Raw genomic sequence first — 27949 nt, 5'->3', positions numbered from 1 at the left:
GGGAGGCAGAGGTTGCAGTGAGCCAAGATCAAGCCACTGTACTCCGGCCTGGGCAACAAGAGTGAAACTCTGTCTTAAAAAAAAAAAAAAAAAAAAAAGCCATTTTAACGACTTAAAATAATATGTTTTATAAGCAGTGTGTAGCAGCATGTACTCACGTGACACTGCATTCATGTGTCAATGTCAGGTGACTTTTGAGGAGTCACATTAATATGCTATAAGCAGAACCCGAGGATTCTGAAGACTCGAACGGGTTCACTACTTGCTAGCTTTGTAAACTTGGAAGTCATTTACCCAGTCTGACCTGGGTGTAGTTGGGCATGTATCAGTGAGAATGCCTGTAAACTGCCTTTTTTAGCATTTGAACATGGTTTCCTAGTGAGGCCTACCTGATCCCTTAACCTGTATGTCCTGTTTCTGTGTCAGTCACAATCTGATAGTTTCTTTGACAGCACTTTCTACAGTTGGTATTCATGTTTATTTGTAACATTAAGTGATTTTTTTATTTTAAAGTTTACAAAAATGCAAAGTATAATTATTTTATTAGAATATAAATGAAAAAATATATTTGCCTAATATATTCATATAAACAGGGCAAAGTGAAATAAATATCCCAAATTACATTTCATTATACATTTTTCAAAAGTAGTAGGAAAATAACATGAGTAATTTCCAATTTCACCCTGCAGATTTGGTTTACTGAATCTTAAGGTAGATAAATGCCTTGTTATTTTCACTTCCAAAGTGATTATAACTTGTTCAGTTACCAACTTCAAGAAGCTGTCACACCTAAATAAAATTATTCTTTTTTGTTGTTGTTGAGATGGAGTCTCGCTTTGTCACCCAGGCTGGAGTGCAATGGCACTATCTCAGCTCACTGCAACCTCCACCTCCCAGGTTCAAGTGATTCTTCCGCCTCAGCCTCCCGAGTAGCTGGGATTACAGGCATATGCCACCACGCCCGGCTAATTTTTGTATTTTTGTGGAGATGGGCTTTCACCATGTTGGCCAGGCTGGTCTTGAACTCCTGACCTCAGGTGATCAGCCCACCTCGGTCTCCCAAAGTGCTGGGATTACAGGCGTAAGCCACCACGCCCAGCCTCAAAATTATTCTTTTATGTAAATATTTTTAAGCAAAAATAATTGCTAATAGCCTCTTTTCACAAAGATGATATATATCCTTATTCTCATGCATCAAATATTAACTAAGACACTAGTTTTCCAAATTTGTTGGAAAGTTTGTTTTTAACAATGCAGAAATCCAGCCAGAATGCAACGTCAGAATGCAACGTCAGACTCAGAGTCTAAAAGATAGGAAATTATGCTCCTAACAGAATCAGTTTATGAATAAAACAAAAGGCAATTTCTAATAAAAATGTAAATTATGCCCCACAAAATCAATAATATAATCCCATAAACTATAGTCATTTACTTTTTTTTTTTTTTTTTGAGATGGAGTCTCGTTCTGTCACCCAGGCTGGAGTGCAGTGGTGCGATGTTGGCTCATTGCAATCTCTGCCTCCCGGGTTCAAGCCATTCTCTTGCCTCAGCTTCCCGAGTAGCTGGGATTACAGGCGCGTGCCACCACGCCTGGCTAATTTTTGTATTTTTAGTAGAGACGGGGTTTCACCATGTTGGCCAGGCTGGTCTTGAACTCCTGAGGTTGTGATCCGCCCGCCTTGGCCTCCCAAAGTGCTGGGATTACAGACGTGAGCCACCGCGCCCGGCCAGTCATTTGCTTTTAATATTTCACTTCATGATCCTGTAGGTAAATGCTGCTAATATCTTTTCCAGGCCAGCCACTAGTGCTAGGAGCCTGATTTTGGTCTAGATCAAAGTTTTTCAAACTGTAAGCTGTAGACCATTAATGGGTCAAAAAGCAAATTTCATGGGTCAAGAATAGCATTTTAAAAAAAGGACAGAAAAGGAATTATGGGTACATCATATTTTGTAAGGATAAGAATTATGTCTGAAACTTGTTTTATATAAATGTAGGGTACATACACACATAGGTCCACTTTGCTGTGATAATTAATGTGGGTCATGGTTGAAAAGTTTGCAAGCCACTAATCTAGATCTACTTGGTCTGCCGATCCATAGGGTTACCTCAGAACTGAGAGCCCAGAGGTCTGGTTCCTAAAGCTACTCTACTACACCTTCAAAAAAGTCCCTTAACCCTGTGCTCTTCTGGCTTTAAAAAAATAAAGTAAAATGAGGCCGAGCGCGGTGGCTCACGCCTGTAATCCCAGCACTTTGGGATGCCGAGGCAGGCAGATCACGAGGTCAGGAGATCGAGACCATTCTGGCTAACACGGTGAAACCCCGTCTCTACTAAAATACAAAAAAACAAAATTAGCCGGGCGTGGTGGTGGGCACCTGCAGTCCCAGCTACTCGGGAGGCTGAGGCAGGAGAATGGCGTGAACCCGGGAGGCCGAGCTTGCAGTGAGCCAAGATCCAGCCACTGCACTCCAGCCTGGGCGACAGAGCAAGACTCCGTCTCATAAAATAAATAAATAAATAAATAAATAAATAAATAAATAAATAAATAAATAAAGTAAAATGAAATAAAATTTATTACTCATTTTTCAAATAGCACTGATTCTGTAAGAAATGACCAGATTTTTAAAAATACGATTTCCAAAGGCAAAATCAGGTCTTGTGAAAAAGTGTTTTAAGTTGTTTGACATTTTAAAGTTTCAGCATTTTGAAAAGTTAAATTGGAAAGGGAAAATCAATCATGTGTAGCATTATTGGTAAAACTGTGAAAAAAACTTTCAAGGATGTTATGTTCATTCTGTAAAAACAAATGTCAAAAATGTTTGTTTATTTATATGTAGTGGTTAAAAGTATACAGCATTGCCAAGGAGGGCGGATCACGAGGTCAGGAAATCGAGACCATCCTGGCTAACACGGTGAAACCCCACCTCTATTGAAAATACAAAAAATTAGGCGGGCGCCTGTAGTCCCAGCTACTTAGGAGGCTGAGGCAGGAGAATGGCGTGAACCCGGGAGGCGGAGCTTGCAGTGAGCCAAGATGGTGCCACTGCACTCCAGCCTGGACGACACAGCAAGACTCCGTCTCAAAAAAAAAAAAAAAAAAAAAAAAAGTACACAGCGTTTTCACATCATTTTATTTATTTTTTGTTATGAGTCTTATGCTTAGACAAGTCAAAGGGGTAATAGGAATGAAAGGCTTGGTAAAGAAAGATATAAACCAATAATTTTTAGAAAATATATGTACAAAAGTGCCTTCTGGTTCTAAGAATCATATGACATGCAGTGTTTGAGATGATTTTAAGTTCATCTATGTCTTATAATAAATTCATCATTTGAGTTCTGCAGTCTATAGCATCTCTAGAACTTCACAAAACTTCGAGAAAAAAATAGTTCCTCAAGACAGTTTTAAAAACAATGTAATACAGGTTTTACTTACTCAAGACAATCCAATGTTCCTATCCACAAAGAGGGCTGAGACCCATTAACTTCGAAGAGCTAAATTGTAGTGAAGTTGTTTAAAACCATCCACTCTTTCTTAATTCAACTGCAAATTCAGTACTGTATTACAAACAAGACCACTGAATAAACAACACTGCAAGCACACAAAGGTTATTAGTAACTAAGTCTTCCAAAATCACTCTTTGTTACTGAGAAAAGCAAACCTAGTGAAAAATTACCGATTACAAATTTAAATACCAGAGGCTGGGAGAACAAGTAAAAGACAAGCACTTCCCTGACTGAACACTAGAGAGAGCTCTGAATCGCAAGTTCCTATAGATGGAGTAAGAGTAAAGAACCCGCCAGCTTATACAATACATAATCCATTTCTCACCAGGCGCATGCAAGGACGGCCTCAGTAGGAGGCTCGATCTTACCACTAAGCTGGCCAGACAACTCCTGAGTTCTGTTCATGCATTACAGTTTCATGACGTGTTTCCCTCTTCAAGCAGACACCCACTTCAAAAGAAATGTTAAAGTAGGGCTAACAAGAAAAGCTATTCAGTCTAAAAGGCAGCTTGGAGGCAGAGGCAGTGGTGAGCTAGTTAACTCTAAATCTGTCAGCAGCATTTTACAAAGCGGAAAGGAACTGACTAAATCACAACATGACTCGGAGCTGACGTCAATGTGCAGCTCACTTGGAGTTTTAACTTTTCCACTTCCCCTGCTGAAACACGATTCCAGGAAATGTAATGACATCAGCCCTTTGAACTCAATTAGCTGAACAGACCATTTTAAATACAGGAGGAAAGAAACAAGTAGGCACACAAACATCCATAACACGCGGGTTTTTCCTATTCTGTTTGGAGCTGCATTTGTCCACAGTAATGAAATCAGAACATGAACGGTATATACTGTATGTTTAATCTGCGGCTAGATTGAATTTGCAACAGGTTGCAAATGAAGTAACAGCTTATTTTAGTAGGGCAGAATGGTATGCATATGAAAGAGAGACACAGAGATGGAGGAGAGGGGAAGAGAAGAGGAGGGGAAGAGCGGGGAGGAGGGGAGGGAGGATAGAGGGAGGAAGAGAGGATTAGTGCCTCAGTCAAGCAAGCAATAGAATATTGAGCAAAGAAACAATCACACTAAGATGCCCTAACAAAGTGAGCTGAATATATAGATGTATATTTCAAAAAAAGTCTTACACCTAAGTGACTAGGAGAGTAACACTTTCTGAAACACTCAGATGTTCCTGAATACTTCCTAAACTTCAAAACAATCTGCACAATTAACTGAAAACCCCTCTTTAACATTCTTACCTGTGTCATCTCCAGTTACAGCCATAATGGGCTTCTGCAGACAGAACTGTCTTGTTTCCTCTACCACAGTTCAACATAAAGTGTTCCAAATTAGCAAGCATGTGCAGGATAAGCAGGAGGACTGACATCACAATGACATCACTAGCCTATCACTGCCATCAATTTGCTTTGTCACAGGCGAGCTCACTGAAACCCAAGCCCTATAAAAACTCTTCCTGTAATAAACCATCTTAATGCTCTTGTTTCTCATTTTTACATAGAAATCTGTTTGAGGTGGGCTCTGGCAAATAATAATAATAATAATAATAATGTCTCTTTTAGCATTAAAAGTTACATGATTGTATCTTACAGGGCTACTTCTTTATTATTGTTGTGTCCAAGGCTTCTAGGTAAACTAAGGGAGAATAAACCCAACATAATTTCCTAACTCATAAGAGAAAAAACACTTGGAGATTTAAAAAAAAAAAAAACACATTGACTATCAGTAAAGAAATACCATATTTCATAGTCACTTCTAAACTCACCAAGAAATATCCAGCCACCTGTGTTCACTTAACATTTTTATTTGCTGAGCCATTTGCTACACCATCAAAAAATCCAACTCTTCCTAAGGTGATACAGAATTTGCTACTTTCACTTAAAGGGAGTAGATAATTAAATTTTAAAAATTCACTGTGCCAATGGAGCAAGTATTATGTAGTATTCTCCCATAACTACTAGATTGAATCACATGAACTTGCTGATATTTGAACTTTCTGGCCTACAAAAATAGCAGTTTCATGTGATTCAATCTAATACCTTATTTTCCCAGATTAAACCCCCCTGAAAAGACATTTGTGATTTTTAAAATTCATAAATAAATCAAAGTTACTATTTGTACATTTTTTTTTAATGTCAAATTTTATTTGGATCACTTAATGAAGGCTTGGCACATAGAGAGCTGGATCATTATAGGAAATTCAGTGATTATAAGGTTAGACACAAAAATGGGCAAATGTTCAACCATAGAACAGACCATAGCCTGGAAAAAAATTATTGGCATTTCCACTGCAAAAAAATAAGTGACATGCCACTGAGACCTTTTGTCTTTTTTTTTTTTTTTTTTTTTTGAGATGAAGTCTTGCTATTCTCCCCCAGGCTGGAGTACAAAGGTGCAATCTTGGCTCACTGCAACCTCCGCCTCCTGGGTTCAAATGATTCTCCTGCCTCAGCTTCCCAAGTAGCTGGGATTACAGGTGCCCATCATGCCTGGCTAATTTTTGTATTTTTAGTAGAGACGGGGTTTCACCATGTTGGCCAGGCTGGTCTCGAACTCCTGATCTCAGGTGATCCACCCACCTCAGCCTCCCAAAGTGCTGGGATTACAGGTGTGAACCACCGCACCCAAAGCCCTTTCCTTTGTATGATTAGAATTCAACCCAACCTTATGTCAATGAAAGGACATCCCACCACATTTTAGCTGTATTTAATTTAATCATCTTCCAGTAAAGGTAAGGACTTTACACCTCAGATGCTCAGGAGGTAAAGTTTCAGGGAGTGTCCATGTTTCTAGTAATTCTCCAGGATACCTGACAATGGGATTAGGGTTTCAATTCAGCTGAAGATATCTTGGCTGAGTAAGGAACCCTGGATGGTCACCTAGACATCAACCTCAATCTGGGGCTCCAGCAGGGACTCTTTGCTGTCCCAGTCACACCTGAGGGTTTGGGTCCAAGAATGCTATTAGTAAATTTTATTTCAAATTTCAGAAAATCAATAAGAAATTGATTTTTATGTCAGCATTTCTTTAAATTGGCACATAGATGCTCAATAAATATTGGTGTGAAAAAAAAGGCAAGGAAGGAAAGAAAGAAGGGAAATGGGTTGCTTAGTTGATTACTGCTCTTAGTAAAGTTTTAATGTATTCCCTGGACCAGTTAATCTCAAGTCAATCAGCACACAGAACAAATCACATTTTCAGAGGAAGAACAGTTCACTTTCATTTGGTAAATGCTTACTGAACATTTATCACATGCCAGGGTCTGTGCTAGGTACTTGTCCAAATAGAACTTACCATCTAGCAAGACAGAGAGCCACAACACAACATGATATGTGCCTAAGGAAGTACAGTAGGAACTCACAGAAGGTTGCCTAAGCCAGATGTGGAGGATGGGCAAGGCTTCCTCGGGGAAAGTATTCTTATCAGGCAATCGGTATGTGTGAAGAAGGCCCTGGAGGGAGAGAGGGCATGGCCTATCCCAGGAAATGAAAGAAAGAGCTGTATTACAAAAGAGGGAGAAGTGGAGAGGTAGGCAGCTATTAAAGAATGCAAGGCTTGGATCGAGCAAAGATTTGGGCCACATGAAAGATTTGGAGCTTTGTCTAACAGGTCACAGACATTGATGGATGCTTTGGAGTGGATGCTATAGACTGAATGTTTGTATCCCCACCCAATTTCCTCTGTTGAAATCCTCACCTCCAATGCAATAGTATTTGGAGGTGGAACCTCTGAGAGGTGATGAGGTCATGAGGGTGACACCCTTGTGAACAGGATTAGTGCCCTTATTAAAAAGACCCCAGACACCAGGTGTGGTGGCTCATGCCTATAATCGTAGCACTTTAGGATGCCGAGATGGACGGATTACCTAAACTCAGGAGTTCAAGACCAGCCTGGCCAACACGGTGTAACCCCGTCTCTACTAAAAATACAAAAATTAGCTGGGCATGGTGGTACATGCCTGTAATCCCAGCTACTCGGGAAGCTGAGGCAGGAGAAATGCTTGAGCCCAGGAGACAGAGGTTGCAGTGAGCTGAGATCACATCACTGTGTTCCAGCCTGGCCAAGAGAGTGAGACTCTGTCTCAAAACAAAACAAAATGAAACAAAACAAAACAAGTGCAATGCAGTAATGGAGATGTTGGGGGCAAGAAACTGCTGTTTTTAAGAACTATCAGTGGCTCCCAGAATCACTGTGAGGAATGAAGAGTTTAGCTGAACTTTCAGGAACAATTCCCAAAAAACTGAGCCAAGAAGGGAGCTGCTGCCTCTGGCATGATTAGGAGGGTCAGAAAGCTGTTCCACAATAGCCAGCTTCCGGTGGCTGCCAGAGACTGTAGCCTACAGGGGTAGCCTGGGTCAGAGGGATAGCACCCAGGCCAGGGCCAGGGCCAGGACAGAGGGCTGTGGAGTGGCAGAAGCATCCATGGCTCAGCCAGGCAGAAGAATCTACACAGTGACTTTGAATGGAGACTGGGAAGAATACTGGACAACACCTAGGTTTCTGGCATCAAGCACCAGGTGGGATAGTAGTGGTCAATCACTGAAGATAGGAAGAGTGGATTTCAGGAGTCAGAGGTATGTGTGGCCATCTAAGGAACCAGCTGGAGTCAGGACATAGTCACAATGAACTGAAGCCAGCGTGGGAGGGAGTCCTTCAGGGAGGGAGCTCAGCAGGAAGAGGGTGGGGGAGTGAGCCTGAGGATCACTGAAACACTCAGGACAGGGGCAGGGGAAGCTTAGCCCAGCAACAAGACTGACAGAGAAGCAGCAGAGAGAGAAGAGCAAGGAGGACACAGTCTCAGGAAGTGGAGGAAGCAGAAGTCGACAGTGTTAAATACTGCTGAGGCATCAGCCAAGACAGGCACTGAGAATCCACAAAGAAGCTGACAGGGCCCTTCAGTGAGATGAAGGGAGAAGGAGGGCAGGGAACACTGCCACTAAGTTCAGGAAGACAAGAATGCCCACTGGCCTTGCTGTGTTTAAACTGGAGCTCCTGGCCATGATTATTTAAGGAAAAGAAAAAAAGAGAAAAAGAAAAGAGGAATAAAGATTGGAAGGGAGGAAACAAAACATCACTATTTGTATAAACATTCACATAGGATCACAGACCAAATCACAAAGAATCAGTAAATTATTAGAAGTAATTAGAGTTCAGCAAAGTTAATAGACAAAAGATCGACTTAAAATAATCCGTATTTCTCTACACCAGCAACAATTAGAAAATACAATACAAAATAAGGTACCATTGTAATGGCAACAAAACCCATAAAGTACTTAGGAACCAACTAAAGAAAGAATATGCAAGATCTCCGTGAAGAAAAATGTTCAACTGTTCCCTAAAACTTAAAGTATAATAAATAAATAAATAAATAAATAAATAAATAGAAAAATGTTCAACTGTTAAAAGAAGTAAAATGAGATCTGAATAAACAAGACTTTCTATGGTTTGGGATAGGTCAATTTAACATTATGAAGACTTCAGCTCTCCCTAAATTAAATGCAGTCTTGGCCGGGCATGGTGGCTCATGCCTGTAATCCCAGCACTTCGGGAGGCTGAGGTGGGCGGATCATGAGGTCAGGAGATCGAGACTATCCTGGCGAACATGGTGAAACCCTGTATCTACTAAAAATACAAAAAAATTAGTCGGGCATGGTGGCAGGCGCCTGTAGTCCCAGCTACTTGGGAGGCTGAGGCAGAAGAATGGCGTGAACCCGGGAGGTGGAGCTTGCAGTGAGCCATCGTGCCACTGCACTCCAGGCAGGGCAACAGAGCGAGACTCCATCTCAAGAAAAAAAAAATTAATGCAGTCTCATCATTGGTTTTATTATTATTATTATTACTACTACTATTTAGAAACTCAAACTTATTCCAAATGCATATGAGAGAATAACAGTGCACAAAAAACTAACTCTGTATCAAACTGAGAAAAAAGACAAGGGGAACTTGTTTTATGAGATAACAAACATGTATGGCGCTGGCATTCAGAAAAAGATGAATCAGACAGAAGACTGGCCAGATCCAGGTGCAAAAGCAAACCCACTGTCTAATTAAGGCTGCCCCATACACCAGTGAGGAAACAACAAACCCTTGGGAGTGGCTCCATATATGGAGAAAAAAGTTAAAAATGAATTCCCACCAAATACTATATACAGAAGTGAAGCCCAGATACATTAAAGACATAAATGTGAAAGGTAAAACCATAAAGCAAATAGAAGAAAATGTGGAAAAAAATCTTTGTGACTTGTGGAAGAAAAGTAATTCTTAAAAACCCCAAGGCACAAACTTACGTGCATATTGTGTAAAACATTAAAAATTCTCAAAACTCTGTTGTTTGCGGTAGATTCTTCCATGTAACAAAGATAAAATGAGAAGAAATAATTATTCTTTAAGATTATTCACCTAGACATAAATATGGTCCATGAGTATGGGGGGAATAGAACAGGTGGCTTTCATTTTACATTTCAAGAAAACATTAAAGTACTGGGTTTGTACTATGCATTTTTTACTCCATAAATGCCACCACCTCAGTTCTTCACACACTTTTACCATAGTCCACATTAACCCCCAAAATACCTGAGAGTATCAAGAGACTCATCAATTATAATATGCTTATAATACCTGCAAGACATTCGAACTAAAATAACTGATTTTACTTTCCTTAACGTTAGTGCTGTCTGTAATCCCAGCACTTTGGGAGGCCAAGGTGGGTGGACTGCCTGAGCTCAGGAGTTCACAACCAGCCTGGGCAATACGGTGAAACCCCGTCTCTACTAAAATACAATAAATTAGCCGGGCATGGCGTTATGCACCTGTAGTCCCAGCTACTCGGGAGGCTGAGGCAGAAGAATTGCTTGAACCTGGGAGGCGGAGGTTGCAGTGAGCCGAGATCGCGCCACTGCACTCCAGCCTGGGCAACAGAGCGAGACTCTGTCTCAAAAATAAATAAATAAATAAACAAACAAACAAACAAACAAGCAAATTTCTAAAAAATAGTGCTATATCCTAAATCCTAAGCGAATGGACCAAGAGGAATAGAATTCAATTAAAACACAGGAGTTTTGAAAGCTGTATTAAATACATCTATTACAGTTATCATAGGCACAACTGAATTAAAATAATGTATAACGCAAATCCAGTTGAAATCTCAGGTAACCCTAAAAGTTTAGGGCTACATCTCAACTTTTATTTCATTACTGACAGCTTCCATAAGAGCTAGAATGGATACTTCAGAATTCAAACAACTAAGAACAGTCAGTCAAAAAAACAAACAAAAAAAACAAACAAAAAACCCAAAGTCAGCATTTGTTTTGAAATGAGTTGCCTAGAAATTAGACTTGAAAGTAACAGCTAGGGAAAAAAACAAATTTGGGGCATCATAGCCTGAATACTTAAATTGTCATAGATTAGGTAATAGAAATCTATTATAAGTACAACATTTGCAACCCCCAAATGAAGGATATCTAATTAATTTAAAATTTCATTCATGTGGCCGGGTGCGGTGGCTCACGTCTGTAATCCCAGCACTTTAGGAGGCTGAGGCCTCCACCTGAGGTCAGGACGACTCCATCTGAGGTCAGGAGTTTGAGACCAGCCTGCCCAACATGGTGAAACCCCGTCTCTACTAAAAATACAAAAATTAGCCAGGCGTGGTGGCTCATGCCTGTAATCCTAGCTCCCCGGGAAGCTGAGGCAGAAGAATCACTTGAACCCAGGAGACAGAGGTTGCAGTGAGCCGAGATCACGCCACTGTACTCCAGCCTGGGCGCCAGAGTGAGACTCCATCTCAAAAAAAAAAAAAAAAAAATTCATTCATGTTTCTATCTCTCTTTTTCTATCATGCTACTCTGAATTTGGCCTTTCTCCAGAGCCAGTAAAACCTGCTAAAAGGCGAAAAATGATAAAACTTAATTTGCTGTTTAATGTATTAAAAGATTTCTTCTGTAAGCCTTTTTAAGTGCCTCCCAACCCCCCATCTACCTTCGATATATTTCAAAAAACTATAAAATCACCACTCAATGGTGTGATATAGTAATCCATAGGTATTCTAAATGTATTAGATTAATAAAATATACCTGGAACAACAACCTGGCTGCCTGGGACAAAGAACTGCTGTGTGCCATCAGCTGATTGTGCTGCGTACTGTACAATTGTAGCACCTGGTGGAGGAGCTCCTGAATTTGTCATTGTTAATGCCTGCAGTCCCTGAACACCATCAGATCCTGGGTTAGAAATCTGGATTGTTCCACCTTGGGCTATAGCAACTTAACAGAAAAAGAAAAGAAATATTAGAGAATTTCAAGATTTATTTTTAATAATCCCCTATTGGAAGAATATACTCTGGGTCTATTTATTACCATTGCTTCTTTCTCAGGTTACCCTTATTTTCTATGCTCAATTGAGAAGGAAGATCAGCTTCGTCATGGGACAATACTCTAGGAAAAGCTTATAAACACTTGAAAATATTTTATATTCAGAAATGTTTGAGATTCATAGAGCCCATGGGGTGTTCCTCCTACTTAGCATCCAGCTGACTACATCACTCAAGAGGAAGAGTGGAGAAGGAGACAGGGAGAGTCCAGCTTCCTGGTTTTCTCCATTCTCTCAGATGTTTTTCCTTATAAACACCATTCTTCTACCATTTAAAATTCCCATTTAAGGCCAGGTGTGGTGGCTCATGCCTGTGATCCCAGCACTTTGGGAGGCCAAGGCAGGAGGATCACTTGAGCCCAGGAGTTCAAGGCCAGCCTGGGCAACACAGGAAAACCCTGTCTCTAAAAAAAGAAAAGAAAAGAAAAGAAAAATTCCCATTTAATATTGCAATTAAAATGAATTTGTACCTTCATTCAGCTAACTACTTTTCTGATTTGTCATCAAAAGAAAGTAGTTTTTAAGAAATATATAGGCAAGGTGCAGTGGCTCACGCCTGTAAACTTAGGACTTTGGGAGGCCAAGGTGGGCAGATCACCTGAGGTCAGGAGTTTGAGATCAGCCTGATCAATATGGTGAAACCCCGCCTCTACTAAAAATACAAAAATTAGCCAGGTGTGGTGGCAGGTGTCTGTAGTCCCAGTTACTCGGGAGGCTGAGACAGGAGAATCACTTGAACCCGGGAGTTGGAGGTTGCAGTGAGCTGAGATTGCGGCACTGCACTCCAGCCTGGGCAACAGAGACTCCATCTAAAAAAAAAAACAACATACATATAATTATATATATGTTATATATAATTATATATTTTATATATAAATATATAAATATATTATATATTAATATGTATTTATATATTAATATATATTATATATAATATATTTATATATAAATACATATTATATATGTATATATATTATATATTATATATAATTAATATAAAATATAAAAATTATATTTTTATAATTATATTTTTATAATTATTTATATAATTTTATATATAATATATAATTATATATAACATATATAGGTATATATGTATATATACCTATATATGTATATATGTTATGTACAATTATATATAACATAATTATGTTATATATAATTTATGTTATATATTATACATAACTATATATAATTATAACTATATATAATTATATATAGTTATATATGTTGTATATATAACCAAAAATTTTAATATATATTTATTATAATTATATGTCATATGTTATATATAACTATATAATTTACATATATTATACATTTATATATAAATATATATAAAAACATATTTTGGTTATAAAGCTCAAGTCTAGAAAACTGTAACCTTTGCCATTTTGTCTATGTCAGGAGAATCCTGAAATATAAATTGTCAAGTTGCAAAGGTCCTTAAAAAGTAACTGTTACTAAAAGGATTTGTGCTACAATATTTACCTCTACCAAGTATCTCAAGTAACTACAGCTAATGGCAACAAATAGGAAGAAGATTTCCTTTAAATACTGAGATCTGCCAGTCATGTTTAAAAGTTAACATATTAATTGACTTGAAGCTTCCAAAGAATAACTGATCAAACGTTTTGTTTCAAAATTTCACTCTAATAGACAAGTATTATTTAAAATATCTGAAAGGTCTGTATATTTTAACATAAAGATTCCAACTGCATGCTTCAAACAGTAGATATTAAATGGTACCAGAGGCTATGCTTTTTAAAAAATCACATATAAACTAGCTAACTAGGCTTTACAATGAAGATTTTAAAAACACATCACCAGAATAACATGACATCTATACATCAATGTAAATACCTTACAGTAGCGTAACAGTAGTGTTTAAAATACACTCTGAATATTTTCAAGTCATTTCCAAACGTTTTTAAAGGCATCTAGGCAAAAAAGCACTTAGGCGATAACCTGATAGGACAAACCTATGAGAATTATGGAAAGAGTAACAACAACAAATTTTCGCTTCTTTCACCTAAGGTGCCAGTGTCTACACAGGAAGATAGATTAACATTTTTAAAAAGACTTCCACATGCTGCGTTCTCTGTGTTTTATTTCACTGACAGGCCAGTGTGGCAGAAACTGAAGAGTCAGTTACAGAATGTCAATAGAGCTGAGGTTGAGACACCCTGATGTAACAGCACTTTATCTGGCTCACCTAGAGCAGTTATTTTCTGTACACACTTTAAAAACAGGGTATTTTTAAACCATGGGTTTCCAAAGATTTCATGGGTCTCAGGATTCAGCCCTCATAGTAAAAGGGTTTGAGGGAGATCTAACTAACTTCTTACAAGTATGAAAATGTCAAAAGACACTGCTTTCTTGGCCCCTTGTGGCTAGACATGAGTAAATTGTGTATGTTTTCATATATTTGAATGTGTATTTTTCAGTTGATAATTAGTTTGATGTCACAGAAATAGTGCTTTAGAAAGAGCAGCCCAAGGTCAGGTAACCACAGTGTATTAGAAGTACAAAGCCTAGGCCGGGCGCGGTGGCTCACATCTGTAATCCCAGCACTTTGGGAGGCCGAGGTGGGTGGATCACCTGAGGTCAGGAGTTCAAGACCAGCCTGACCAACAAGAAGAAACCCCGTCCCTACTAAAAATACAAGAAATTAGCCAGGCGTGGTGGTGCATGCCTGCAATCCCAGCTCCTCGGGAGGCTGAGGGAGGAGAATCGCTTGAATCTGGGAGGCGGGGGTTGCGGTGAGCAGAGATTGCACCATTGCACTCCAGCCTGGACAAGAGCAAAACTCCATCTCAAAAAAAATAAAAAGAAGTACAAAGCCTAGAACAGAGCAGCCACTCAAAAAATAGAATGAATGAATGAATGAATGAATGGCTATCATTTCCTCATGACAGATGATATTATAAACAACTTAAGCCGCCTGTGAATCTAGGAGAGTTAAATGAGGTATGGTTTCAAATTCCAATCATAGAACCTAGTTTTTCAACACCAATGAAATTATCAAGCTTTTAAATAACGATCAAGTCAATCTGAGGTGAGAGTAGCTGCCTCAGGGTAAGAACCCCTAAATAGGTAGATAACAAAGACTTTTACTTTCTTTTTTCTCTTTCTTTTTGCTTTACTCATTTCCTTTTTTCTTTTCAGTAATGTTTCCCCACAGTTCTGATCAAAAAACTTTGTTTTCACAATATGAGCAGCTGACACATCAAGAATCTGTTTCTCATTTTATTTTCTGGGGAAGTCATTATATAATTAGATATGGAAAACAAAAGCTAAACAAACACACACACACACCCCTCACACACTGGCTCTAGTGAGAAAACATTTCTACTGATTAAGTCAGGCACGTCAGCCTCATTTTCATTTTTATGCCAAAGGTGCTCTTGATTTTGTTGTTATCAAATGACAGAGGACCTTCCCATTGAAAATGTTCTCTCTCATCTGACAATAAACAAAATTTCCCAGTGCCTCAGGATCCTGGAAACAGGTTTTACGTGGGCCTGTCTGTATTCAGAGATTTGAGGAGAAAACTGTTTAGGTTTCAAAATATTCAAGGATAGCATAACATGTGCTTTCAATAAACATAAATCAAGATAGAAAAAATAAGATGAAATTAACTGAATGAATTTAGACATATCTTCTATTTTAGCTATTTATTTATTTAAGAGATGGGGTCTTGCTGTGTTGCCCCACATCTTGCTGATGTTGGTCTAGCTGGTCTTAAACTGCTAGGCTCAAGCAATCCTTCTGCCTCAGCCTTCTGAGTAGCTGGGACTACAGGCACAAACCACCAAGCCTGGCAATGTTATATACTTCTTATTTATTTACTTGTTCATTTATTTTGAGATGGAGTTTCACTCTTCTTGCCCAGGCTGAAGTGCAATCGTGTGATCTCAGCTCACTGCAACCTCCACCTGCTGGGTTCAAGCGATTCTCCTGCCTCAGCCTCCAAAGTAGCTGGGATTACAAGTGTGCGCCACCACACCTGGCTAATTTTGTATTTTTAGTAGAGATGGGGTCTCGAATGCCTGACCTCAGGTGATCCGCCCACCTCGGCCTCCCAATGTGCTGGGATTACAGGCGTGAACTATCACGCCCGGCCCATGTTATATACTTCTAATCCTAAATTTATACACGAGCTAATTAAAATACATACACATGTAAATGTTTATATTTAAAACCACTCTTGTTCCAAATTGCAATCCAAAGATTCATAAATGAAATCTCACTGCATTAACTTTAAAAACAGCAGCAAACAGACCTTTGTTCCAATGAATTCTCAGGTTTAAATTCAGAGTGACCATAAGAGAGTACCTATGAGTACCTGTACCTTAAAAGCCAAGAGGTGCATTATAGCAGAAGGAAGACTAAATCATGCTATAACAACAATAGCAACATCAAAGTTTAAAAGCCAGAGTTACATTAAGTGGTGCCTTAAAAAATTTTGAAACAGTTGCCTTAGAGAAATGTAAACAACGTCACTATTAAGAACTGCAACTGGATTAACTTTCGAATGTGTAAGCCTATTATGTTCTAATTCCCTTTATGAAGAAGTTGAATTGGTGCTTATTCGTGAGCCTCCTGAGAATTCTGAATTCTTATAAGGAGTCCACAAAGTTCACATTTTTCTTTTCATAATGGTGCAGTTTAGATTGACCCACTTACCTTTCGTGTATAAGAATTCCAGAAAGATGAGTTAATACTCTAATAAGATTCCTCGTAAAATACAATAGGCACAAGCAGAGACAAGGGCCATTTGTGGGAAAAAAACTGAAGTCTTGGGTGATAGTCTTTAATTGGTACAGGAAGAGGTTGGGTATAGTAGGATGGAGGATTTAAGTAACCTTTGTTTCAAGAGAAAATTTAATGAATTAGGAAGCTTCAAACATTTTAATTTCCTCGGTTGCTTTTACAAATTCACTCATTTACTGCCTATCTTAACTGTCTTATGCAGCAAGTAACATTCTTTGTTAATTCTAAGGCTACCTCTCTCCCGCCATCTCTCGGGTATATGCTCCTGAAATAAAAGACTTTCTTCGACCAGCTCAACTGTTATGCAACACACCTATCACTAAGATCTGTACTTCCAGTGAGGATTCTGCAGGTACAGCTCACTTACTTGGTGTTGTAATAATGGATCCCTGTCTATTTTATGCTTTTTCCTACTCCCCAGGGAGTAGCCTATTCCAACTTTCACTTTTTAGTTTTTGTGATAATAGTAAGTCAATATAATAAGGTCAACTTCTGCCAAATATCTTTCAACTATTAAAAATGTAACTGCTTGTATACGGGAAAACTTGAATATACTTTATTTCTTCAACTTTATACACATTTAGTTCTTTTAAACACCAGCTAACTCATTATTCCAAATTAAAAATAACTAATAAAATACTGGAAAAAAAGAAAGAAAAGCAAAGTTTGGGAGAAAGCCATCCATGAATAAAAGCTGAACAATTAAACCTAAAAAATTTTTTTATAATAAAAGGTTATGAAAGAGCATTAAAAAAAAATTTACAGCTCAAAGGGAAGGAAAAAAATAGGAAAATCTCCAGAAATTCTAATAAAATACGTTCCTCTATTCAAAAACCAAAGGAAACTGGCAATTGTTTCCATTTCTAGACATTCTGCTACAACATTAAAGCATTAATATCTGCTAAGTTAGTTCTATAAAAAATAAGATCAATAAAAATGGATGTCGTGTGTGTAAGTATGTTTACCCTCCAATTAAAGTAAACGTCTTCTAAAAAGTTTGAATGTTGTTAGTATTCACTTCTCAAAGAATTATCTACATATATTTCACTAAATGTCCCCAAAATGCATTTTTAACAAAAGAAATTCACATTGTGTGAACAAATGGCAATTTTTACCTGCAGACTGTACATACAGAACTATAACTTCTCATCAGAATAATTTCTAGGATCATACTGTATAGACTCAAATTAAGAAACCAAAGTAAGAAATAGTCCATGACCTCTTATGTGGCAAATAGACAGATGTGTTTTTTTTGTTTGTTGTTTTGAGAGAGAGTCTCACTCCGTTGCCCAGGTTGGACAGTGCAGTGGTGCAATCATAACTCACTGCAGCCTCAAACTCCTGGGCTCAGACAATCCTCCCACCTCAGCCTCCTGAGTAGCTGGGATGAGCACATACCACCACACCCTGCTAATTTTTAAAATTCTTTTGTAGAGACAGGGTCTCACTCTATTGCCCAGACTGGTCTCAAAAAGTCCTGGCCTCAAGCAACCCTCATACCTAGACCTCCCAAAGTGCTGGGATTACAGGTGGGAGCCATCACACCTGGCCTAAGATCTAATTTCTACAGATGCAGTTTTCTAGTTCTCAACCAAAATTCCTGACTCTGCTCCTCTCATCCCCCCCACAGACACACAGAGTGAGGTTTAAGGCCAGCCCCCTGCTGTGAGCAGGTACCAAGGACACAGGGAATGAAGCCATTGGGGCTGGCTGGAGGGAAAGTTCAATGAACATGAATGAGACAATGGTACACCTAACTTAATTTCTCTGTTTCATGCCAATAGTAGCATGTCTTTTTCCCCCTACTTTTACCTGTTATCTCCTTTGTCTTCACAGGAACCCCAGAGTTTGGCAATTTAATATTATTCCCACTTCAAAGACTAAAACCTGAGATGTGAATTTAATAAAGCTTCTTGCTCTGATCATTGAGTTTGCAAATGGCACAAAGATGGTTCCTTCCACATCCTCTCCAGCTTCAACCCCATACATTTTCACAATTTCAAATTTTCAGCTAATAATCTAGACAAGTTAACCCTACAGTATCTGCTTCCCTATCAACTTGTAAAGGAATCACTGCTTCTATCAGAAGTCCTAAGTAGCATTAGCATATGCCAGAGAAATGTTACGATGACAGCATCTTAGTGGTTCCCAACACTTTGAGAAGTCTTAGTGTCATTTCGGCAGTCACTTCCAACCTTTTCCCTGTCATTACACAAACAGAACATGATGACATGTGTACAGCCCACTGGGGTGAGCGGATGGAGCTGCTCAAGGCCAGGGCTGACCAGCCAGGAGGCGCCAGCAGCTTCTGCCCAGCCCCTCTGGGGACGGAGGGACGAGGCACTCAGCACTCTCATAACCTGCGTGCTGTGCTGTAGAGGCTCATCAGCTGGCATATTCAGTTTTACAGTTCTAAAACCCACCAGAGATTCCCAGTGTGCCAGACAAAAGAGCATGTAAACGAGAGAAGTAATAAAAAAATGACAATGTAAACCTCAAGGTCTATTTCTTACAGATGGTGGGGATTTTCTTTTCCTAACACTGACTTTGGACAAGTCTACTGGGTGCCCTGTCAAACGTGTGAATACACTACACCCCGGATCTGCTAGGTATCAAGGTAGGAGTTCCCCTCAATTACCAACAGAGAATGTATTTAATAGTTTACTACTGCAAATCTACCACTGCTACAAGAAAAACTCTAAAAAGCTCCACAAAAATAATGACTATATAAAGTCTTCTCATACATTAAAGATTATAGCTTGTTTTAGTAGCCAAGACTTAAATTAAGACTTGAGTTTTTTTTTCTTGGTATTGCTACTTTTTAAAGGAAAAACAAAGAATATATCTAAAATCTTAATACCTTATTTGGATAAACACATTATTTAATATCACATATATTCCAGTACCTAAGTAGCTCTTTTTAAAGTCAGAAAACTAAAATCATGAATCTCTTCAACAACATGACTGCTGTCAATATATTTGGTCAATTACTTTGAGGACCTAGGGTAGCAGAGTTTACAAAACTCACTTTACTTCATATTATAATTACATGGGAAATTGATTTAGACAACTTCCATGGACAATTTATACTTCAGAAAGGACAGGAATATCACATTATTCCAGTACCTAAGGGGCTAGCTTAGGATATGTGATATCCCTAACCTTTCTCCTCCTTTTTCTTTTCTTTCTAGCTCTTGCTTTTTACGTATCAAACACTCTTCTTTTGGGAAAAAAACTAGTGCTTTAATCAGAGCAAAAAGCACAGAATTAACGGTCCATTAAAATGCACAAGACTGAATGTGAATGTATCTGTTTATTTAGAGCTTTCAGTGTGTAAAATTTCAAATAAAATTATCCAATTGCTACAGTTTAAAAAATTAAATCATTTTTCCATTCTCTTTTAGGAAAAACTGTAGCACAAATTAACAGAGTAGAGAGTAGTGAAACATTGAAAACATACTTTAGAAAACTCTCAGACTAGTAAGAATAGTATGTAATTGTGGGTAACAAAAGCCAACAAGAATGAAATACAGACATTTATGTTTGCATGCATCATAAAGACAACAAAAACAATGTTTTACTAGAGATTAATATAAACATGTAAATAGGAAAAATTCTCCTTTTTACCCCAAAATTTTCTTCTATATTCGGCAGTCAAAATTTTTACTTTTCAAAATTATATGACAGCTGTCAATACAAAGATCTCACTTTTTAACATATACTTTCATTCTATGATACAGTTTAGGTATTAATGATGCATTTTAAAATGGAACAATTTAATGCCAAAACCTGAGTTGCTTCAATATAACTAGAGAAGACTTAAAGCTAGCACTGTATCATATCGAATTGCAGCATACATACTGTATTGCCCCGTGCTAGTCTGATATATGCTAGTTGGTACTGCCATGGTAGCAATACTAGGTGGTGTTCCTTCTTCCTCTGATCTCTCTTCTTCAATCTTGGGAACACCAGGCACATCAGAGGACAGTTCATTCAGTATTTTCCTAAAATACAATTTAACAAGGTAAGTCACTAAGATACATGAATAAGTCTTAAAACAGAAAAGCTATAAAGGAAGAATTGATTTGATGTATAATTATTCTACCATTTTGGAAAAAGTATCTTTACATTAGGAAACTTGGTTAACTTACCTATAAGAGGGTCTTCGTGAAAGGATTTCTCTACGTTTATGAGAATCAATTACACCTTCTGATTCTGCAGATTCATCTGTCTCTGCAATTGCTGCTACCTATAATACAAGATTTTCTGAAATGTATCATAAAATATATGCTCTTTTCCCTCATTCAAAAAATCGAGGCTAAGAGTCTGTGTGTGCAGCACTGAGCCAGGAGCTGTGGAAGCAACTGAGCAATAAAACACAGTGAATCTGCACTAAATGAGTCTGGCTCAAGAAAGGAAGCGCAGATGCAAACATTTCAGTTATAAAACAAATGTGTGTGGAAAGGAATGTTACGGGTACTCTATACTACAGAAATACTAGGGAAAGAGTGGTTGGGATGTCAAATGAGGCATTGCAGGAAAGAACAAAATGTAAAATACCCAAGACCTAAGCTCCTCAACCTGAAAGTGCTCCTACGAATCCAGGAGGGAGCCAGCGAGGGGCCAACGCAGAAGAGAGCTCCCGGATCACACTGCTGTTCCCACACTCTCACAGCTGGCGCTGGTGTGAGCTGGGTCTTCACATTAGCCATCAGATAGGCCCAAGACAGAATATTTAAGTAGATAAGCAAGTCAGTAAGCAAGCCTGGGTAAAATCAGGATTTCTATTACAAGGAGTAAGTTAGGGCTTGGTGGCGGTGGGTCTTGAAGATCCAAATAAAGCATTTCTCCTTAAGAGAAAGATCAGAGTTTTAAGCATGATTTCATTTTCCAAGTCAAGTAATAATACAGTGATATGATTATTAAAGAAGTCAGAAAACTAAAATAACGAATCTCTTCAACAACATGACTGATTTTGATATATTCAGTCAATTATTAATACTTTGAGGGCCTAGGGTAGCAGAGTTTACAAAACTCACTTCATATTATAATTACATGGGAAATTGATTTGGACAAAATCAAAAGAGCTTATTAAAATATCAACAATGCAAGCAAGAATATATACTTCCCGAAGTACACGGAGGTGTATATTCACCTCCACATATGACTCGTGTTTTTGCTCATGAACGCCCCACACATAAGCACACACACCCAATCAACAGAACTGACTGAAAAAAATGTTGTTGCCTCAGATAATCATATATCACCACCAAATATTAAATATTTATCATTTTATACTGGGCTGTCACATATCTGTCATAGAATCATAACAACTCCCTTAGGTGAGGTAGGCTATTAATTTACCTGTTTTAGAAAGGTGAAAATTAAAGTTCATGCAGAGAGATTAAGTGGCTTGACCATGATCCAACACGTAAGTATTCTAGGACAAGATCCACTGGCACCTCTTTCTACAAGGACAATTAAATCATTCACTTAACAAAATCCAAACAAAGTCTACTGAATATAACAGAATACTTTCTTTCAGCCAGGTGCTGTGGCTCACATCTGTAATCCCAGCACTTTGGAAGACTGAGGCAAGAGGATCACTTGAGGCCAGGGCCTCAACACAAACCTGGGTAACATACTGAGAATTCTGTCTCTATTAAATAATAAATAATAATAATAGACAATACTTTCTTCCAATACCAGCCAGGTTAAAACTAAGTAGAAATATGTGGACCTCAATAAAAGTCATAAAACAAAGAAGAGGTTGGAAAGACTTTCTTGTTTTATAATTAGTGTCAGAAAGAGTTAGAAACTCTTGGAATCAGGGGCCATCACAGGAAAAAAAGATAATGATGAGAATTATTCTTACACTTCTGGGCAACACAGGAGAAAATACCCATGCCACAAAGATAATCAAGCTTTTAATGTATGTGAATTTGTCACATCAGGTATCTTGTCGCCACTCTTATCATTCTACTGTGATAAACTACTTGAACACGCAGGAAAAGGACTATACTATGTATACGTGTCTCCATTTTCCTCACAGATTTTTTTTTTTGTCATCAATTAGGTTCAAATAATTTCAGCATTTAAAGGATAATAACTGACCTTAAAAATGAACAAAAATAAATTCAGTAATTAAGATGCATACTTTAAAAAATGCATATTTAATAATTTACATCTATTGATGGAAAAAATGTTTTAACTTCAAGAAATGTTAAGGGTAAAATACATCTCTGGATCACAACCACAATAATAATCATATCTACAAAAGCCAAGGCTTAATCGAGAGGGATACATTAATAATATCATCTTACTAAGAATTATGTATACCGAATTTAAAATAAATTTATATCTACCTACTAAGGTGATTATTCATGAAAACAGCATCAGCACTGGCTGGGCGCAGTGGCTCACGCCTGTAATCCCAGCACTTTGGGAAGCCGAGACAGGCGGATCACGAGGTCAGGAGATCAAGACCATCCTGGCTAACACGGTGAAACCCCATCTCTACTAAAAATACAAAAAAAATTAGCCACGCATGGTGGCGGGCGCCTGTAGTCCCAGCTACTCGGGAGGCTGAGGCAGGAGAATGGTGTGAACCCGGGAGGTGGAGCTTGCAATGGCCCGAGATCACGCCACTGCCCTCCAGCCTGGGCGACAAAGCGAGACTCCGTCTCAAAAAAAAAAAAAAAAGAAGAAGAAAAGAAAAGAAAACAGCATCAGCACTATAATCTTTATATTACTGTGTTTATCAGACATCTTCTCTGATGCACCCTCAAAATATTTTTCAGCACCCTTGGGGAGCATTGCTAAATAAATCTGAGTTTGAACACAGAACAACAATGTGAAGAAGACATGAACTGCTCATCTGCAATTACTCAGTCCCCAAATGAAAAGTTGGCAACAAAGCTGCAGCTCTGAAGTGAAACCTACGTACCTAGCAGGACACAGAGCACCTTACGCAAGGAGAAGAGATTCCTCCAAATATCTAATAAAAAGATTTGCGTATAAGCACTTCATAAAGAAAAATGATAAATGAATTAGTGAAAGAGGAAAAAAATGGCTCAAGAAAGTCAAAGACAAAACCATTCAGGAAGGAAGCTAACCTGAACGGTGTGTATTTGTGATGACTGAATAACCGATGGCTGTGGTGTCTGAATTACTCCCTGGACATGTATAGTTTGGCCCGAAGGTAACTGCACTAGAGTTACAGCTGGGGAGCCTCTTCCGGTGCCTGATCCAGCCACAGAAACCTGCCAAAATGATCACCATTGAGGATTAAAGCTGGACCTTTTTTGTTATTGTTTTTGCTATTTTTAAGTAATACCACTCACTAATATGACTGGCCTACTTCTCTTTTTCCTGCTGCTGAGAAATGACAAACTATCTAGGATACTTACCATCGGGAGGTGGTTACTGTCCTGGAACAGTCATTTTCTGATGTGAGATTTATTAAGGAACACATGCTCCTTATCGCTTTTGGTGCCCATACTTCGGTGGCTAAGAATGTTCCAAGCACAAAGTTCTAAAGCAGTTAAACTACCTCACTAAGACCTCACGCCTACTAACAGTGAAGCCTTTCTTAGGCCAGAGTATAAACTACCCTCTAACTTCTTCAGAGAAATTGGAGATAGAACTTAACTATGGTTCTTTTTTTTTTTTGAGACAGAGTCTTGCTCTGCTGCCCAGGCTGGAGTGCAGTGGCATGATCTTGGCTCCCTGCAAGCTCTACCTCCCAGGTTCAAGCCATTCTCCTGCCTCAGCCTCCTGAGTAGCTGGGACTACAGGTGCCCGCCACCACGCTCAGCTAATTGTTTGTATTTTTAGTAGAGACGGGGTTTCACCATGTTAGCCAGGATGGTCTTGATTTCCTGACCTTGTGATCTGCCCGCCTTGGCCTCCCCAAAGTGCTGGGATTACAGGCGTGAGCCACTGTACCTGGCCAGTGAATTATTTTTATTAAATGTGTGACATATGATATTCTAGTGTTACTCTGGATGTGAGCTGATGCTTTGTCTCTAGACTGATAAAAATCACAGTCACTGTTATGCCCTCATAATAACTAAAAAGGCATAGGCCGAAGAAATTCCAGGACCTTTCAAGCCCCTGGTGTCTCTGACCCAGAGAAAGCTCATGCCTTGAAGGCTGATGAGGCCTCTGGACACTTTTCCTCTCCCTAGCTAAAGCATCCAGAGAGGCCAGAACTATCACTTAACTTTGGGCAGAGATCAGCACAACAGCCATCTCCTCACTACTTCCCTGAGTTCCTTCAACAGAGATCCCTACCAGAAAAACACAATACTAACCACTCCTCTGGACTCAAAACCTGCCAGGTTTTCTAATTAGTAAACAACTCTGTCCTATAGGCTAGCATAATTGCAGAAACTTTGCCTCATTTTACTAAGATTCACCATTCATTATGACTTACTCAAGAGTCAAAGACCTTGGAAATAAGTCACCAGTGTCTATCATGAGTGGTAGTAGAACCACAGCATCTAAAACAATTTTTTCAAGGAAGACTTTGTGTGTGACTTCACTTTGAGGAACACCAATGATTTCCAACATATTAATATCTGAAAAGAATTATTAAAAACTGGGTTTATAACAAATAACTAAGATTTATTTACATCATCATTCTCTGGCAATCCAAAAGTTAAAACATGTTTTATCCGTGTAAGAGAACCTAGGTGTTGAGCATTGTACTAGGTGCACTATTAGAAAATAGAATAAAACTAGCACCTAAGAAACAAGGGCACACCAAATAGTACAGAACGAATTGCTCCATTTTAGAGGCCATGAATATCACAGGAGTACAGAATAGAAAGATCAGTATGGGCCCAAACAGTAAGTGAGGGCTTTATGTAGATGCCAGAGCTTGAGTGAAGGCTTGATCTAAACCTAGATAACAGTTGGACAGATAGTGTGAAACCAGGACAGAGGCAACCAATATGTAGCCCACAGGGAAAATTCAGCTCACCTACCCCCAGAGTATTATCATCTAGTTTAGATTCCAGGGAAAAGAAAAACATCCTCCCATTATGGAACCAGTAGATTTAACAACTGCAAGTTTTAAAACATTGGATTTATTCTACAAATGTTTCCGGCACAAAAGGCAACTCTGTATGAATTATACACCTCTATAGTGACTAACTCTCAAAAGATAACTCTTTCTCCTCACAACTAATTCTCAAATATTTTAGTCTCAGGGCATCTTTACACTCTTAAAAATTACTGATGACCTCAAAGAGCTTTTGTTTCTGTGATTGATATTCAGTAGAGGGCTGGTAAACACTTAACTAGATCTTAAGAAGGAGGAACACTGACTTGTAGTGTTTGCTCACTTCTGTGATGTAAGTACTCCTACTATGGCTGATTTCAAGCTGCCAATGGATGACATTGAACACAAAGCCAGATAAAGATTATACAATTGGTTTTCACTGGTACAAGCCAGCTGTGCACACCACTGGTTATATATGTTGATATTTAACATACTGGAAATTAAAACAGAAATTTTAAAAATAGTAACTTATTTTAAAATAATAAGTGTGTGCTACCATAAATAACATTTTATGAAAAATGATTACATTTTCAAAAAAATCAGAAGAGTAGCACTGTTTTACATTTTTACAAATTATTTTAATGTCAGGTTTAACTGAAGACAGCCAGATTCTCATATCTACTTCTACACTGAATCTGCTGCAGTATGTTGCTTTAGTTGGTATGTGAAGAAAATCTGGGCCTCACAGAGACTCGTGTTAGAAAAAGGGAGGAATATTATAATAGCTTCTGTAGAAAATCATGGATATTCTTCATTGATACACGAAAACTTGACAACTGATTGTCTCTTAAGGATTAATTGCAACATACAAACTGAGACAGTATCAGTTACATTAAAATCCATTGATCTGTCTTGTACTTTGGATGAATCTTTTACCCACGTAAGATTTTGTAACATCCTGAAGTATTCATTTGGAAAATACTGGCTCACTGAGTTCAGGAGATCTTCCAAACGTGGACACATTTCATGACACAGTATTATAAATCACATTTCATTAAAGTATAACCAGTTTGATCAGAAAACTATGAATACTGTCAAGCTCACAATGGCAGATGCAGATTTTCCAAAATTCAAAGTTTTGGCTTAAAAGCTTGTGACAATAAACACCATGAGTTGTTTCCCTTGAACTGACAAGCTCACTTCATTTGTTTTTGAGGAAATGTCTTCAAGTTTGAATAGCCATCATTTGGAAATTAGTCATTCTTTTGAAGAAAATGACGTTCTGTGGAAAAACAGGCAGCTAATTCATCTTGGCACTCAAATAACACACGTGCTTTTCCTCAAGAACACCATGGGTCGTCAGGACGCAGCGGGGGGTGCTTTCTGCAGCTGTCCCACTTCAGGGCACAGAATATCAAAACAGCATGTACTCAGAATCAAGATTTAATGCAATGGTAATTTTTACTGCTTCATCAAAGATATTCTTAAGTAAAACTGACTTTAAAAAAAAAAACTGCAAATGGATGGCAGTGAAGAATACAGTTAATACTAACACAGTTTGTGTCACTGACTTGAGTTAAGGCACCCAACAATTTACCACTCCCCCACCACCGTTTTTGCACCATCAGTGTGGATATCAAAACAGAGAAAAAGAAAAACAACATCTTAGCATCACCGTGAAAATGGTTTTGACCTAGCAAGCCTCATGAAAATGTCTCAGAGTCACCCCCAGTGTTCTGCACACCACACTTTGAAAACAGCTATTCCACACTAATCTAGCCCCTACACCCTGGCTTTCAGCTTAAAGAACTGCTCAGACAGGCTGAGATTTCAGCTCCAGTAGAGCAGCAGAGACAAAATAAACATATCCAGTAATCCTGACACAGCCCATATGTCAGAGACTGGCAAAACAGAAATTATGCTTTATAACTACATAAAACAAAAGAAAACAAAGGAAAAAAATTAACACAAAGAGAAGACTTCATTGACCAGCTTCTATCCCATCAGCTCAGGAAATTGGGACATGATCTTTAGTTCCAGATTCCAAACTGAGCTCTCTGGAGGACCCAGTGCTCCACCACCACTTCTCCCACCCACCACCATGTGTAGGGACAATCCACAGGTAAGTAAGGAGGGTAGAGTGACTTGATTTTCCTCTGTTCCTTTCCTTTTTTAAAAATGCAGTCACATAGCTGGGTGGTGGAAATTTCTGAAGATATTACATTTTCTCAAATCAAAATAATTTTCTTTTTAGAATTAAGGAGCTCCTAAAGCTTGTCAGA

General features: G+C 38.5%; 1 protein-coding gene across 40 annotated transcripts in view; it reads right to left on the bottom strand.

The window, feature by feature from the left end:
• CREM (cAMP responsive element modulator) overlaps window positions 1-27949 on the bottom strand; it is an 87770-nt gene that overhangs the window by 12466 nt on the left and 47355 nt on the right. For 7 of the 40 annotated variants that reach the window (XM_034930294.3, XM_008967577.4, XM_008967576.4 and 4 more), the window contains 3 exons: window positions 20812-20909; window positions 20522-20664; window positions 11590-11778 (listed from right to left, as the gene is read on the bottom strand). The exons of 3 other annotated variants lie outside the window; for them this stretch is intronic. In XM_034930294.3, coding sequence (XP_034786185.1) covers window positions 11590-11778; window positions 20522-20664; window positions 20812-20909 — 430 coding nt within the window. Of the gene's footprint in view, window positions 1-3434; window positions 3557-3830; window positions 4258-4758; window positions 6200-11589; window positions 11779-19954; window positions 20665-20811; window positions 20910-23775; window positions 23923-24069; window positions 27765-27949 lie in introns of those variants that run through there. 30 more of the 40 variants (XM_008967584.5, XM_008967583.4, XM_055092641.2 and 27 more) reach the window with 18 other exon arrangements.

This window comes from Pan paniscus, chromosome 8, assembly GCF_029289425.2.
Source record: "Pan paniscus chromosome 8, NHGRI_mPanPan1-v2.0_pri, whole genome shotgun sequence".
Lineage (NCBI taxonomy): Eukaryota > Metazoa > Chordata > Mammalia > Primates > Hominidae > Pan > Pan paniscus.
The sequence above is the reverse complement of the archived record's forward strand: the minus strand, read 5'-3'. Positions and strand labels throughout refer to the sequence as shown.